The sequence below is a fragment of the Anomalospiza imberbis genome, chromosome Z (assembly GCF_031753505.1).
Source record: "Anomalospiza imberbis isolate Cuckoo-Finch-1a 21T00152 chromosome Z, ASM3175350v1, whole genome shotgun sequence".
Taxonomy (NCBI): domain Eukaryota; kingdom Metazoa; phylum Chordata; class Aves; order Passeriformes; family Viduidae; genus Anomalospiza; species Anomalospiza imberbis.
The window spans coordinates 49,665,178-49,682,281 of record NC_089721.1 but is presented as its reverse complement, the minus strand read 5'-3'; the positions used below and the strand labels follow the sequence as shown (position 1 = coordinate 49,682,281).

The window sequence follows — 17,104 nt, the reverse complement described above, 5'->3', positions numbered from 1 at the left end:
CAGCTCTCAGAGTCTCATTTCAAAATTATTCATTGATGAAACTTCTGTTCTGTGAGAAGATTATCTCATTTCCACTTATGCTAATGCCTTCTTGACGTCTCCCCATGTCTCTGAAAAAGTTGAGAAACACACTTTTACATCCTACATAGAGTTTGATCTTCAACACCTACAAAATGATAAGAAAATCATTGTTCTACAATTACATTAATTATAAATTACATTAAATAATTTCTATTTTGAGCTATGCAAGTGCTCAAAACATGTGGCCCTCACTGGTACATGCCCTTGCTTGTTTTGCAACATACAGCACAATGCTTATCCTCAGAGTTCAATTAGCATCAAGCACATCAAACATCAGCATCCACTGTATCTCAAAACAAGTGGAATTTTCCTCTCAAACAGATCAATTAACATCTGTATCTTAAACAACATGCATGTTAACACCTCTGAACTCGTAACTCCTCTGAATACTGCAAATAAGATTAGTAAGAGACCTAAGTACTTTTCCTGTGTTTTTTACCAAAATAAAACCTAACTATGTTTCTCTGCAAGACTTCCATTGCTTCCACCTACCATCAGAAGCTCTCGAGCAGAAGGCTTTTCCAAGGCTGGTACTATATCCACATAGCCCCCTGCAATGGCAACTTCTCCAGTCTCCTTGATCTGTAGTGGGGGAAAAAATGCATTAAAGACGTGATTTATTTGCAGAAAGTCATAAAAGAAAGGCATTTAAGGAGTATTCCTGATATTTTAATATCAGAGATGTAAAGAGAAAACAAAAGTTACAGAGTGAAAAAAACCACCTCATATATATGTGCTGTAATCTTGAGTCAAGTTGTTATAACATGTTCTCCAAACAACTCTTCAAGCAAAATAATTATTTTCCTCTGGAGAAACTGTACCAAAATATATTGCTGGTGTTCTGCTCACAAAACAGTTGAAAAACCTTATTTACCTCCAGTGTTACAAGTTGCTGTCAATATTTCTTCATAAATAGTTCTTAGAAAGACATTGTTCTACAATGTTTTTCCTTGAGGTAGATATTCAGTTGTCAAGAGTCCATTTAGACAATTTCACTATCTCCATATACCTTACACTTGCACTAGAAACAGCTTTTTAAGCATTGCAAAGAAGAAAGGTTACAAAAAGAATGATGGAAAATACATGAATTCCCTCCAGTTTCATTTTTTGAAATAGTTAATTCAGATAAGAAAATGGGTTTAAATTTGGCATTTTCTCTTTTAGGGATGTGACAAACCATACTGACTTATGGCAGCTAACAGAAGATGGCTAATTAATTCCTTAGTAATGTATATAGAGAGGTGTATGACAAATAGCCAAGCTGAAGAAATATCAAGTATCACAGTCTAGTTTATTGCACTACATTAACTATTACTCAAATCATGCCTAATAGCTTGTCACCTGCCGCCACTGCACTTCAGACAATGCTGAAAATGGATTCAAACCACCCTCTCAAAGTTTTAAGTCCATCTGTAGTTTGATTTAACCAAAGTTCATTTCAGCACAAAGGTGGATTTAGTTCATACAAATCCAACATGCAGTAAGAAACAAAATTCTGCACACCTTTTAACTGTTTAAGATGGTTCACTATAATCCTGTTAAACCTAGTAACTTCTATCCAAAATCAGTCACTCCAAAGTTGTGGAAGAAAAATCCTTAGCAAAATTCACCACAAATCTACATATTAGCAATTACTAAACCAAGCATAATTACAAATTTTGCTTTTAAACACAAGAGAACAACTCACCCTGCTTACAAATTTAGAAGGGCTTGGAAGCAAATTATGAACTCTATTAACTAACACAGAAACCATCAAAAGTAAACATATGAATTCTAGATTCTGTCATGACTGGGTGTTAGTACCTTTTAAATATAGCTACAGTAATTTTCAAAGCTCACTTGAGGCACCAAGCTACCTCATTTGCCACTGGAGATTTTGTACACAGTAGTCTCTACAATGTTACCATTCTGAAATTCTGTAGCTGTTAACACCCATCAGGTCTGCAAACAAAATTTGATTCCTTCAGTCAATGTATATCGCAGAAAGCTGTTTGAACACAACACTCCTCTGTTCCTAGGATAATTCTCCTTGTTTGATTTTGCCTGCCCAATTCTCCCTGCAGCTGCAACTAAACCTGCTGCCCTACTCACTAATCAAGAGCTGGCTACATTTTTACAGAGATGAGGCTGCAAAACTTTGGCCAGCAAAGCAATGCAACTCACTGCATAAGCCAAAGCAAATATTGACAAATACCAGTATCAAATCATAGGTTAAGAAAATGAAAATGTCATATGATGCTACATAAGTGATGACATTCACTTTTACTTTTTGCCCTCTACCTGGAGTTTTACCCTTAGCTCCCACTAAATACCCTATGACATGGAGACAACGATTACAGGATAGCCTCATAAAATGCTACTAGCAAGACCAAAGAAAATCTAATAATGCAAACCTAGATCTCATAGAAGTGTATACTCTGTTTTATTGTAGTTACTATGTTCAACTGCTATGACATTTCCATTTTTAGGAAGTTGTTCTGTGTAGCTGCAGCTTAAGTTTAACCCAATGTAAGCTAAATCTGCAGCACACTTACATGCATAAACTGTTAAGAGCCAATTAACATAAATAAATGTTAAAAAAAAAAAAATACACAAAGTTATGAGTAAGTCCAGAAAACAAGTACACACTATGAGATGACCTGGGGATGACTGCTCTTTTATTATTTTTCATTTTCCCCAGTGGAAAAACACAGAAAATGCACACACAATGAAAAGAGTCCTCATTTAATATGAGGGTATTAAGTCCTATGATTATAATGGTACTTCTATTAGAATCCTAGTGACACCATAAAATAAGTAGAACTATTTAATTCTATTTAGTTCATTTCTTTACAAAGTCTTTGCCAATGGTGTGCTGTTTACCAAGTCATCTATTCTTGCTCTTCCTCATATCCCCACTCTTTTAACCAATACATCTTTCTCTGAAGCCCACAGTGAGACATTGTTCTGACCTTGGTCTGAAAATGGATTCTATTTCCTTCCTTCCACATTTCTGTTTGCAAAGTTTCCCCTGGATACACTGGCTTTGCAAAGCGAACCTAAAAGCAAAAAAAAAAAAAAAAAAAAGAAAGAAAAAAGTGGGGTTGCGAAAAGATGTGTCTGCTATATCTGCTATATGTAAATGCAAAGTTTAAACACATTGGCTCTACTGAAATGATAAAAAGAGGAAAATTAAGTCAGTTATTAAAGTAGAAAGCCTAAATATTTAAACAAACATACAAGACAGAGGCATTAAAATGCATGCAGCTGTAAGTAAAAGCAATTCTGGTAGTTAAGACATCATGAAAGACTTCCCACCCACTTAAGATTTCTTTTGGCACTAAAACCAAAAAATCCAGAAAATTTACTGCAAAGAATGAACACACAGACCTTGATTGCCTTGAATCTGTTCACATCATTATTTGCAAACTGCTTCAAAACGTTCCTAGCAGCAAACCCAAAGGTGCATAGTCCATGAAGTATAGGCTTCTCAAATCCTATTTAAAGAGGTAACATTTTAGCATTTTTAATATTAGGACCTTGAATGCAGCTTCTATTAATAGCTATACCTTATTCATAGTATTTTCCTTCATTAGTGTTCTTAATCCTTTTTCTTTTTAACCTAATTTATCTCAACGAAAAAGTGTCTGTTACTATTTATTATTTCCTCTACTTTTGGGCAAAAGAAAGTGCTTAGTGACAAGCTGCACTCTTAGCACTGCCTCTGCTCTGTAAGACTCAGAAGTAGAATTAGTCCCTGTAGAGGTGACAAAATGAAAAATAAGGAGATAATCTGGTTTAGTATGCATGCACAGGCATATCAGGCATGCAGTTAAATGGATGTACATTAAGGGTAAGAGGTTTTGTAATCATTAAAAAGTGGCAATACTAAGATTATTTGATACTTCCTGTTTTGAATTCCTATTCATGCTTGGCCAAAGTCTTCTAATACAATGCCTGCTTTAGGATTAATTCACCTTTATTTAGAAATAAAAAAAAAGAAAAGAAAACATGCAGCGTTTTTCTGTTTTTCTTATACTGACATTTTTGTCAAGTTTCCTCAAACTCCTATGCTTTGAAGCAGGAGCTCAACCCTGGCAGAGGATAAGCTTTATATTAGTCCTGGATCTTTTTCCAGCGCTGTCAAAATCTGCCAAAATAAACCTTTGACAACTGGCCTCAGGTTTGCTAAAGTGCAACAGATAAGTTATAAAGATGTTGCTTGTATATTCTGATTTAACAGGTTGTTCTGACCTGACAAGGCAGGTAAACAGTAATTGATCACACTTGCAACAGTCCATGGAATCCAGACAGAGCTGTCCAGCTTTGGCACTGAAAACAGTTGCTTTGCCCAGAACTTATATGCTACTCGTCTGCCAGAGTCTGATTTCCTCGAGCTCTTAACAACTTCTAATTGCATCTACGCAGCACAAAATATTCTCCCAAACGACAACAGCTGGGAGAAAAACCAAAGGGAAAACAAAACAAACAAAAAGAAGAGACAGGAGAAAGTCTAGCCAGCAGAGAAATGGAAGATGTAAAAGAAAAGAAAAGAAACCACCATCATAACAGAGATAAAAAAGCCACAAGGACTCCATCCTAGCTTTGGCTGGGCTAGAATGAATTTTCGTCTCTAGTAGATTGTGCAGTGCTGTGCTCTGAATTTAGTGTGACAGTAATGCTGATAATACACTGAAGTTTCAGCAGTTGCTAAACAGTGTACAACATATGCCAAACACTCTTCTGTGACCGATGATCTGCCACCAAAGAGGTGCACAAGAAGCTGTGAAGGAGCATAACTGAAACTGATGACCCAAACTGGCCAAAAGGACATTCTGTATTAAAGAATCTCATGTCCAGGATATAAAATGGGGGAAGCTGGCCAGGAGCTATTGATCATGGCTTGGGGATGGGTTGGGCATCGGTCAGCAGTTGATAAGCCAATGTGTTGTGAACTTGTTTCTCTTGGGTTTTACTCTTCAATTTTCTCTGTCCTTTTAATTATTATTTGTAGTAGTAGCAGCAGCAATAGTATTGTTAGTATAATATTTTACTTTGTTCAGTTATTAAAGTGTTCTTATATCAACCCACAAGTTTTACCTTTTTTTCTCTGCAATTCTACTCTCCTTTCCACTGAGAGTGCAGGTAGGAGAGGAAAGGGAAGTCAAGGGAAAAACAGGGAGGGGAGAGGGTAAGGAATGAGCAAGTGGCTGTGTGGTAATTAGTTGCAAGCTGAAGTTAAGCCATGGAAGATTCAATGCTGGGAAATATGGGAATTATGAGACCAAAGGAAAGATAAAGCTAGCATAATTATGGGTGAGAAAGAGAAATTTTGTCACATTAGGTTAGGAGACATGACAGAATGACAGGCTAAAGGAATATGAGTCTATTTTCTCACTGTAAGTATTCCAGCCTGATCATTTTGTCATTTCTTTCCCATAAAATATTTTAGTATGCACACTTTTAACAGCACTCGATTTTGTATACAATGGGCACTGTTCTGAAAACACAGTTACCATGCAGTCAGATTGTACAGTACTATTGTAACATCATCAGTTTTCAGTATCTCTCATTCAGAATGTTACAGTGACATCTAGCTCCTCAAACACGCAGTTTAATTCACCATACAAGAACCAGAAACCATTCACTCTATTCAGAACTCAGAAACAGCCAAATATACCCAATCCTATTTTTCCCAGAATTTTCTTTATAAAATTAATGCATACTCAAAGAAAAATTCTGTAAGCTAATCAAGTTACTTTGTGTCTAGAATGAAATAAAATCAAAGTAAATGTTGCTTTCTAGTATCTGGAAACACAAGATACAGGAATAAAGGTACAAGAATATAAACAGGTGTTTTCATGTAGTTTTATGTCTTCTGAAACTCCTGTCTAGCCACAGGAAGTCTTAACAATAATCCAGGAATGACCTGAATGCATTATGCTGAATGCTTGCTTCCCATGCACACTGGTGGGAACCAGTAAAGGAGAGCATCCACAGAGATTGTTACATGACGAGAAGGTGTGTGAATAGATCCGAAGAAAAAAAAACATTTGCACACCTAGAAAAAAAAATTTGTGGAATATCTCTATAGTCATTTCTTCTTTGATAGTATTTGTATTTAGTATAGGTAGGGTACTGTCATAGTTCCAAAATCCAGTGCAGCAGTTTTATGTTGAGACAAAGGGACATCTTATCTACAGTATTAATTTCATTTTCCCTGTCTATGTGCCAGTGCTCTTTGTGTGAACAGTAGAAGATTTCTACTTCTCTTCTTTTGTTAGTTTTTTAAAGTATTATCATCATTATTATTCCAAACACCGGGTTTTCAATTATAAACATGCATTTTTCATCTCCATCACCATCATGAACAAACCAGTATCATAAACAAAATAGAATGCTTTAACAAACCAGGGAAATCTCTTTTTGGACTCTAGTATTTGACAACTATTACTTATGAAGACAAATTTACATAGAATTGTACAAAACTGAGTTAACAAAATAATTAGTATGCATTTCTGAAAGATAATTTGTGAAAGTATGTTAAGTGTGATCTGAACAAGGAAGCATAGCTCTGCTCTATTTATCTTGATAAGAATACCATATGAGAGTGATACGCAAGTGATACTTGCATATTAAAAAGAAATTCATCAGGAAACTGCAGCCTAATTATTACAGATTAGTAATCTCACGTAATGTTTATGAAGATAGCATAAATATTCAGGAAAATTTCTTAAGTAAATCAAATTGCCTGCCTGCCCAGAGTAATCAAATTATACTACTTACAAGGCCTGAAAATATGCCCAAAAAAATAACTTTACAACACGATTTCAAGAAAACACCCTTTTTCACTAATTGCATCTCTTCAAGAACTAGTTAGTGCAGACTCCGATCTGGTGCTCTGGCATGTAGAATTATGTAAATGAACAAGCTAATGTGCTATTAAGAAGTGCAGTTAAGCAATTTTATAGGAAAGAAATGCTAACAAGCTCTCTCTCTCTTGCCCTCCTAACTACTAAGTGGATTTATTTGGATTGAGAAGACTACACTGAAGAAGAAAAAGTTCCACAAACACCCACATTATTTCAATATTATTCAGTTGGAAAGAACTATGTATCAGAGAATTTATGGGATTCCTTCAGAAGCTTTGATAGTCAATTATTTCTGCTTATGAAACAGACATTGTAAAAACAGGATAGTGGCAATAAACAAGATCTAAAGGAAAATAGGTTAGAAAGTACATTTCCATTGTAAGTAAAGTCCAAGCACCATTCCTCATTTCTAGCTGCAAGAAGTAATGCTTCAAACTGAAGTGTCATGCAGAACATTGAAGTTATTTAAATGGTGACTCTAACAACAACTATAAAACAAGCACTGCTTTTTCCAGGTTGTAAAAGATGTACATTATGAAAATAGATTAAAAATACATTTACATTATCCTTCATCCAAGTATTAACACAATGGTATCCCATCAGCTCACCTCCAAGAGCAGCAAAACTTGGATCCACATGCAAAGGATTCCAATCCCCACTCAGCCGATACAAGGCAGCCTGCAGAAACAGAGAAGGAGGAGGACGAGTCACCCAGAAGTTCATGAAAGATTAAGAAACATATCACAATATATTATACTAGTTCTTACATAATATACTCTACAATAGGGCACGTAAAAGGGAAACTAAATATTACTGTTTTCTTTGACAAATTTATCCACAGTATAAAACCTAAGTATATATATTAATTTTTTAGTAACATAGAAACAGAGTATCATGTTTTTCCAACAACAAATTCATCTTACAGGGATCAGAAATATCCTTAATTATTTTCCTTTTAAATTATTATATACTTCTCTCATAGCAGATTCATGGGCAGCTGATTCCAGTATGAAAAACAAACAAAACCCTAAAGTAACACTCCAAGCTTTCTAGAAGATTTCCGCTTCATGTTAAATATTCTCTTTTGTTACTAAAAAAGTAGAGAAACACAGATTTAGTGTGTTTTATATACTGTAAATGTGAATAAACCTGAGAAACTATTAAAAATGGCTACTGTATTTCAGGTTTCTCTCCCTGTGTAGCTTTAGCATTTTCATTATCAAATCTTGTATTTGCTGTACATGCAGAGCAGCCAGCAGTCCATATTATGAGAGATATGAAAAGCCAACATGTGCATATTTCTGAAATAAAACCTTTTTTTCTGGTCAACAGATTACAGTGAAATCCAGTGACTAAATGATAGTGGAGTACTCTTTAGTAAAAATTTCCCAGAAGTACAGTGAAAATCAGTACATTACATTAACTAATGAAGATTCCAAGAATTCAGCAGCTTAATTATAATGACATATACAAACTGAACACAGATTTAATTGAAAAAAGCTTTTAAACTGAAAACAAATTGTACTTTAGTCAAGCACATTGCTGGCCTTTGGAACGCATTGTCAGTAAAAATTTTTTTCCCAGCATTTTGAACTAGGATAATAAAAAATGCTATGTCTTTACTTGAATGACGGTAAACTATACTAAATTCTGTTTGGGGGAAAGAAGACAGCAGATTTCTCAAAGAGAAGGGTGAAAAAAAAATTCCCAAAATGAAGAATTTTCCAATATATGTCTAACACTGTTTTTCTATCAAGTCTGAAGCAGAGAGTGCAACTAGAGAGGTTCTGAACTCTCATTATAATTTTAAACCATAATGCATCTGTTTTCTTTTTTAATCTATTAATATTTGGGTCATTTCTTCACCTAGCTACAGCTTTAACACTAAGCTCTACCTCTCTATTATTTCTCACAGCAATTTTCAGCTCACAACATGAACCTGAGTTAAGGTGGAATGTAAAGACCTTGTCTCTGCTTTCTGTGAGAGCTGGAACCAGACACTAAAAACATCAAGAAGAAAATCCTGAACTGTACCATAGCATTAGCATGCAAATCTTAGAAAGGCAAACAGTAAGCTAATACCTCTCAGTGGCTGTTCACATATTTGTTTACTGATTTTGAAACACTTTTCCTTTTGGAAAAAAAAGACAACAGTGGATCTGGAATTTCTAACTGTAGTTTTATCTTTGACAAAAAGATGTATTTATTATAACTTTTTTTTTCAATTATCTTCTAATTGTATCATTTCTCAGGAAAATAATGAAGACTGGAGATTTAATACTAGTGTAAGACTGAAGTTCAGCTGAGTCTGTGTTCGAGATCCTGAAAAGGACCAAAGAGAGAGCAAATAATTTCCTGAATATGTAAAAGTTATAAGACTGTGAAAGTAATTTTTAGTGAGACAGACCCATACTGTCTTTTCACACATGTAAATTTAAATCTGACAATCTAAAGAGAATTCTTCAACAGAATTCTAGGAAATAGGTTATCCCCCTTCATTACTCTTTTTACAAAGTTTTCTTTCAAAAGAGTCTGAAATCTAACAGTAAATTGCTACTCAAGAAAAAAAATGTCAGAGACTAAATTACTAAATAATTAAGTAACTTCATGGCAAAATTAGAATTCTAAGGTCTTACTATCATTCTTCAATTAACTTGAAATTGTACAAAAGCTGTCAGGAGGCTCTTTTCACAAAAGAGCTGTTGCAATAAATTTTAATTCTAGCAAAATAACATTTAGATGCAGTACTGGAAAATTCAATTTATGGATCATAAAAAAAAAAGACAAATTTCTGTGTTAAGCCCAAAACTCAAATCTAGCTATGCAGCTGTTGCTTACTAAAACTATAAGAAGAATTAACCATTAATTTAATGGTTAGTAAGTAATGGATAATAAGCACTACTTGGGAAACAATACTTGTACCAAATCCTTTTTAAATTTACTGTAGTAAAAAATATTTGTGCTTTGCTAACAAAATAAATGTAGCAGTTAGAAAACAACTGGGTTTGGAGAATTAAATGTGGGCAATGTATTTAACTAAAATTCTGACATATTAATCTGGGAAATTATTTGTCTTTTTGTATTTTCAATAACAACAGTGACACTGGTCACAGGTGGAAAAAACACAGGCAGAACTGAATAAAACAGTGACAATAGGTTTTCTAAGATTTAGTGCAGCCAAATCAGGTCTGCCAACAAATTTCATTTACCACAATCTTTGGTAAATCTTCCTGTTATGAACTACAGTCAACATGAAAATGGAACTGATTTAATTCCTTGTTGGCTCTACTTTCTATATTACTCCTGTAAGGACATTTCATAAGTGAGAGCATTTGGGGGGGGCGGGGGGGGGAAAAAGAAAACAAAAATGCAAGCAACCAACCAAAGATGCATCCTTGAAGGATTACAAGAATCAACTGATGTAAAGCATTAGATTGAAGTCAGTCATAATATGGTTAAATTGTTCTCCAATTAATAAAACAAACTGTCAAGTCTCATTTCCTAACAATTTAGGAGTTCTGAGAGACCACAAAAGAAAAGGCGATATAAAACTCGTCTGCGCCAATTTTTCATTCTTCCTGCAGACTGTAATAAAGGTCAGTGGTAAAGCTAATGAAAAAGGAAGTCAACTATCAACGTATTTTCCTTTCTAACTGGGCAGAAAAATACCTCTACCCAAAAGCTTACCTTACACCTTAAAGGTGTGTATATATGAATACATGTATGTACAGACATGGACATGTAAGCATGTATGCTTTTACAGATTATTTAAGACAAAAAGTAGTCAAGACACCTTGTGAAGAAAACATCCACAATCTCACCTGCATGTGCCAATGGGCTCTTATTCACTTTAAGAACAGTGAAAATTTCCAGTTAAAATGGCAGTGTTGGTGCTTCAAGGGCTCAAATTTAGCACAGTACATAAGTAATTCACTTTACATAAAACTTCCCTACCCTGCACTACTCATACATTTTCTGTTTGTCCCTATCAAATGTTTTTAAAATTTAGTATCAACTTACATATTCTGATGCAGACTTCACAAAACATTAGTCACTTTTCAGTAGCATGACAAATATGCAAGAAGCCTTTCCCTTAACAATGTCTCTCTTAATTTAAAAAAAACCCAAATTTCTTCATTTTGGGGAACTTCAAATGGATTAACTATTTTTACAGCCTTTATTAAGATTTGTATAGACAAGGGGACAAAACAAAGTCAGTAAGTAATACCGTCTATGTCTAACCAAACTGACTGCCAAACTAGTACGTTTTCTTTTATCACTTTAATAAACAAAATTCTACCATAATCCAAGCCCTCAAATATTTGTCAAAATTGCCATGATTAAAAAATTGTATTCTGATCTTCCCAACAAGAATTAACACAAAGGACTGGGGGTTATATAAAACTGGACACTAATAAGAGATGTTCAGAGTAATTCTATTACAAACACTTACTATATAACACTTCTCAGAGAACCATTTCTGCACACTGAAATTTCTAAACAAATGACAGAAAGGTTATCAAATCTTATCAAAAAAACGTGGATAGTTGACTTCCTTTTTCATTAGCTTTACCATTGACCTTTATTATCAAGACTTCATATCCCTCTGTTTCTATCATCCTTTCTTGTTTTAGTACTTTTTCTTCTGTCATGCTGTCCATATTTGTGAACCTGCATAACATCATTTTCTGTATCATGAAACAAATTATTTATGCTATAAATAGAAAAAAAAATCACTGAATCTCTAAGGAGGTTCTTTTGTGCTATTGCCTGAAGTTCACTTAAATTTACACACTTTTAGGCAATGGTATACTACAGTCTTTATAGAACAGGATATAAATTAGAATTTGCTCTACAACCATATTTTGATGGGAACTCTGTCATACCTTTCCTGTTGCACAACAGCTTCCATTTTCTCCTGTTTGTTGCCCACGCTGCGCGCATTGGTGTAGATGCACTTCAGTTGGGCTACTGATCCCATCACTTTTTTGTGATTAAGACGCAATTCCTACACTAGTAGGAACTCTCAAGTGCTTCCATGTTTTCTAACACATCAGTAACTCTTCTGTCTCATCTGACACATGGATTCCATCTCCACTGAGACATCTTCCCTCAAATACTATCATGCTGCCCTCATGCTTATCTCTAGTGAGCCTGGTTTTACCCCCTTTCCTGCTTCAAATCTAGTTTAAAACTCATTGAATGAGCCCTGCTAACTCCTGTGCGAAGATCTTTTATGCCTGAGACAGGTGTACTCTATCCATTTGACAGCAGGCCTGCTGTTGTGCCAACTGACCCGTGATCAATAAAGCCAAAATTATGCCACTGACACCAAGCTCAGAGGAAGCTGTTGATCTGCTGAGTCTTCCTGTTTCTTCTTTCATCATTCCCTAAATTGTCTAAAACCACAAACATTTAGATATGCTTAGGATTAAAACACATATGAAAACTGCAGAATAAAAGATGGCTTTCCACAGGTAAGGATTCACATTCCAACTACACAGAAGTTTGAAAGGGTCTTATCACACCATCCACAAGCACAAAGTAAAGCTCATAATAATGGACCTACTGGCAACAGGCAGAAAATATTTCATAGTAGATTTTAGCTCAATAATTCATTAAGCATTTATTAAAAGCTTCCCACATTCCTCTTTCATTCCAAGAATTCTTCTTAGTAAGTTTTTATTGTGAAGTCCACTCTCTTACAACAAATTACATTTCTGCATAATTGTCTTCACAACTGCTTCCAGTTACATTAGGAACTGTAATTTTAACCGAATTTGACACACTGAAAAACTAAACTCAGATAGCTGTGGTATGAGCAGGACAGCAGGACTGAGAATGACTCAGGAAGGGAAGGTGACTCCTGCAGTCTTAATCACAGGATGCTGATAACACTACTTCAAACAGGATAGAGGCCAATTTTCTCCTCTTTCAGAGAAAACAAAAAGTAACGGTATGGTTGAAAAAAACCCCAAGGCACTAAAAAACAGCAATTTCTTCATATCCTGTCAATCAATGCTAGATTTATACCTGGAAAAGAAGGTTTTACATAGTATTTTTAGATTAGTCTAGATATGATTTACCAAATCTCTCTCAAAACCTCTGAATGGGTAAAGAATCATATTCACTTATACAGTGTGTATATATATGTCTCTTTTTTATGCTGCTAACTGTATCACATCCAGAAAAATCACCATCTGATGCTGCCTGCCACTCCTTTAAACATTCTCTGTACAGTTACAATGCCTCAAACATTTATAAACATTCTTGCTTTATAGATGAGAAACTACAAGGAGAAAAGGTTGTAACTGTCAAGAAGCAGAAACAAATTCCAGCTCTCCAATGGAAAATTTGAAGGCCTAGCTTTTTAAAGCACCTCACATTTTTAATGTATAATTTACAAGCCCAGAACACAGCCTCTGTGGACTTCAATTTCAGCCTGTGATGTTCAGACATACTCCAGCTAGTCCTACTCCCAGATTCCATCTTCCAAGTTCTATTGTCTAATCCTTTACTACCAGATTAAGGAGCACCCATGTCTGAGTGTTTTGGGATATCTGGCTGACAGTGGCCCACAGAACAAAGTACAGAAAATCCATTGGCGAACAACTGCAGTTCCAACCAGTCTCTAACCATGAGATAATTTTCCTCTCATTACTCCTCAGAATGTAACTTGTTGCAATAAATAACATGGGAAAACTGACTTCCTACACTGTCTCAGTTGATGCCTACAGCTTTTTCCTTGCATGTGGAAAGAGTTCCTGAAGAAGAGGGAAACAAATACACCATTCATGCCAGCATCAATGAAAACTGTATCATTAAACATTGCACACAAAGCAGATTAACACAAAACCCACAATTTTTATCTTTTTAGATACCTGTAACACTTAAAACACTATCAAAGTTTTCCAAATAAAAGCAACTTAAAAATGACAGGATATAAATAAGCTCCTTTAACTGACCAGTATTAGGCTCAGCTTCATCAGCTCTAAAGAAGAATTTATAAAAACCTGAAAGCAAGAATGGCCAAACTGCCTGGCACTGGAAGCCTCAGAGCAGAAGTACCATGTGTTTGAGATCTCCAAACTGTATGGAAAAGTAGCTGTAGCAGAAATCTGGATGAGATAGCTTGTGGCATTTGCTTTTTCTCTGCCCCGGTCCTGGGCAGCTGGGGGCGCCCGGCTAGGCACGCTGCTCTTTGGTGAGACTGGGGCCGCTGCGTGGGTGCTGAGCTCTGGGGCTGAGCCTCTGTGTGGGTCAACAGGGGGTGGACAGACAGGGGCGGAAGCCACCCTCACCCAATGGGGACAGATGACAGGGGAGTGACGCGGAACATGGCAACCTATGGGAACATAACGGGTGTGTACAGCATTCTGGGACAAATGGGATTGCAGAGGTGGGGTGATTGACACAGAACTTTCTGTGGGGAAGGGGAGTAGTAACAAGACTGACAGGTGAAAGCTCCTATAGCAGACAGCCTGGAGCAAACCATTTTAAGGGGACAATAGGGGTACATAGAACCAACCTAACTAAAACTTATTGAAACCCCTAACTGAACCAACCCGGCATGGAACAATAGCTCACATGACACTGTACTGTAGAGTCTTAAAGGGCTCACGGTTGCATGTACACAGCTGGTTCAAAAGCATTACAGGCTGAGACACCATGTTTTTCAAAACCTGTCTAAATGCTCCTTTTTACTTTTTTATCATGTCTATTTCTCCCTACTGATATAAGTAACAAGCACACAGAGTCAGAATTCAGAGTGGGAGAATGCTTTGGAAAAATATATGATACTGTTTCAAGCAAAAAGAATTTTTCTACTGGCAAATATTTTGTGAAGTTACTAGATGTTCTATTGAGATGAGCTGACATTAACAAATATTGTAAGTCCTGCAAACTCCATATACTACAGCTTTAGTTTTGCCATATCACAAACAAAACAGGTAACTTTCAGAAAAAGGTGAAAGAAAACAGAAAACAGTAAAACTGAAATGATGTGGTCAAAAATTTCATCCTGTGCACTACTGTTACGCTGTTTCTTTGTTGTCACTACACTGTTCATTCTGAATATTATTTCTGATACTTGAAGATAGAGAACAGTTTTTTGGAAGGAAACTTGTAGAACACCAGAACACTGAGTTTTTCCACAAGCAAACAAACAAACCACAGAGTGTCCACAACAAATTCAAGACACCTCACTTGTTTCCTTCCTCAAAAGTGGCTTGTATTAAGGTATTATCTACTTTAAATAAGCTCTGCAGCTTACCTTGTGTGTTGTCAGAAAATGAGTTCCCAAGAAATCAACACATTTAGGAAGACAGTGAAAGCTATATGCAGACAAAAATTCTCCAGAGATACAAGTCATTCCCTGTCTGATATTTTTCATTGCATTAGTAACCATTCAGCAAAATCAATTTGATTGATTAATTTAAGCACCCAGCTTGAAAACTGTCAGGACAAAAGCTCTGTAACTACATTAAATATTCCCTATAGGGTTGAAATTGAATGATCCATTCCTTGCTAATGGCTAATAGTCAAACACACTCTGGACATCTTGATCTTCTGTCAGAAGGTCTATTTAATTCAAAAGACTTATGGCAGTGTGTCTAGAAGTTCAGGTTACAGAGAGAGAACAAGCTAGAAAAATACCGCCACACACATGCATCCCTGCAGGGCAAAATGCAAAAATTGTCATCGAGTTCTTTGCAGAAAAACTCATGAACAGAAGAAATATTTTATGTCCTTCTTCAGCAAGATGCAATTTTAAGCCTTAAAGGCTTTTAGAAGATCAGATACTTCTAAATTTTTCTTAGCCCCTTTTACCTTTAAGCAGCTTACATCATGGTACTATAACGCATTCATAAGCACTGACTGGAATGTAAAGAACTTCTCAGAAATGGGTACAGATCTGAGAGGGATAAACATATATTATACCTCTTGCTATTAGTCTTTGATACCACAAACCAAAAGGATTACTTTGTTCTGTCAACAGTCACATAGCACAAAGATTTTTCAAGGAACTGTAGGTGGCTGCACCCTCTCTTCTGCTGAACAAACGGTGATGGGTAGAAACAGTTATTTAGCCATCCATTCCCTGTGTCCTCCTCACTAAGCAGTGCTTCATCTGGTCTGCAACATTCTTCCTCTTGAAAAAAACCCACTGCGGCAGAGTCAGAACTGAATAAACTTTCAAGGTAACCACAGTCATTATCTTCAGTGAAAGACAAGCGTGTAAATATTTCTAAATTATGCATGGAAGTGTTATTTATTAGATGGTTTACTACACAATCATGATATGAAAAGGGAAAAAATGCTAATTATGAAGAGCAGTTTAGCCATGCAATTATGGTAGCACAAAAATTGAGTGTCACAACTATCACTGGACATAAGTACAATTTAAGTTAAATCAAATGCCATCTGCAAACGGACTCTTCCAGTCTGTTTTGTACTCTGTACCAATTCAATAGTTGAATGGCAACAGTCATTTCTGCCAAAACACTTTTCATTTAAACACTAAGACATTCAGAAATTTTGAAGCGGTTTGTGTGCCAGCTTCCATTTTTTAAAGAACATTTTGGGCAGTTATGTGTCATTCCACAGGCATATAAATGTAAAATCTCGGTAAATGCAAAATATTTTCCCAAGCTGTCCTTCCCATGAAAGTCTGTATCTGTACATAAAGTTCCCAAGTGCCAAATGTTCCTCCCTCCTGGACATCCATCCTGTCATCATCAAATGCTACTGAATAATTTGATACAGAAGCCTTCTTGTGATTATCAAAGTTCACTGGCTGTGGCTCCTCTAACTTCTAACTAGAGAATAATTCTCTTGATATATCTACCTGTTAGAGCAGATCTTAAAAAAAAACAAGTGAAGTGGCTACTCTCTGCTACTTCTTTTATTTCCAAGAATCAATCTTGCAATAGCAAGTTTCCAACTTCTGTGTTATAGCGTTATTAGTACCTTTTACCTCATGAACTTTGAGCATTGTGTGCACAATAACAATTGTGGACATATGGGTTTAAGGTTTAGAAACTATAACTACCATATGAACAAGGCAATCATAAATACCATGTGAAAATTGATGAGCCTGGAATCAATTCCAATATACTGACACAGTGGAGAATCTTTCCAACATTCAAAATAAATACTTCTAAATACTGAAC

At 35.7% G+C, this 17,104-nt stretch overlaps 1 protein-coding gene across 1 annotated transcript in view; it reads right to left on the bottom strand.

The window, feature by feature from the left end:
* HSD17B4 (hydroxysteroid 17-beta dehydrogenase 4) overlaps positions 1–17,104 on the bottom strand; it is a 63,058-nt gene that overhangs the window by 15,497 nt on the left and 30,457 nt on the right. Inside the window, exons 17-20 of the mRNA XM_068176899.1 lie at positions 7,541–7,638; positions 3,451–3,557; positions 3,033–3,119; positions 574–663 (exon numbers count right to left, since the gene is read on the bottom strand). Coding sequence (XP_068033000.1) covers positions 574–663; positions 3,033–3,119; positions 3,451–3,557; positions 7,541–7,638 — 382 coding nt within the window. The remainder of the gene's footprint in view (positions 1–573; positions 664–3,032; positions 3,120–3,450; positions 3,558–7,540; positions 7,639–17,104) is intronic.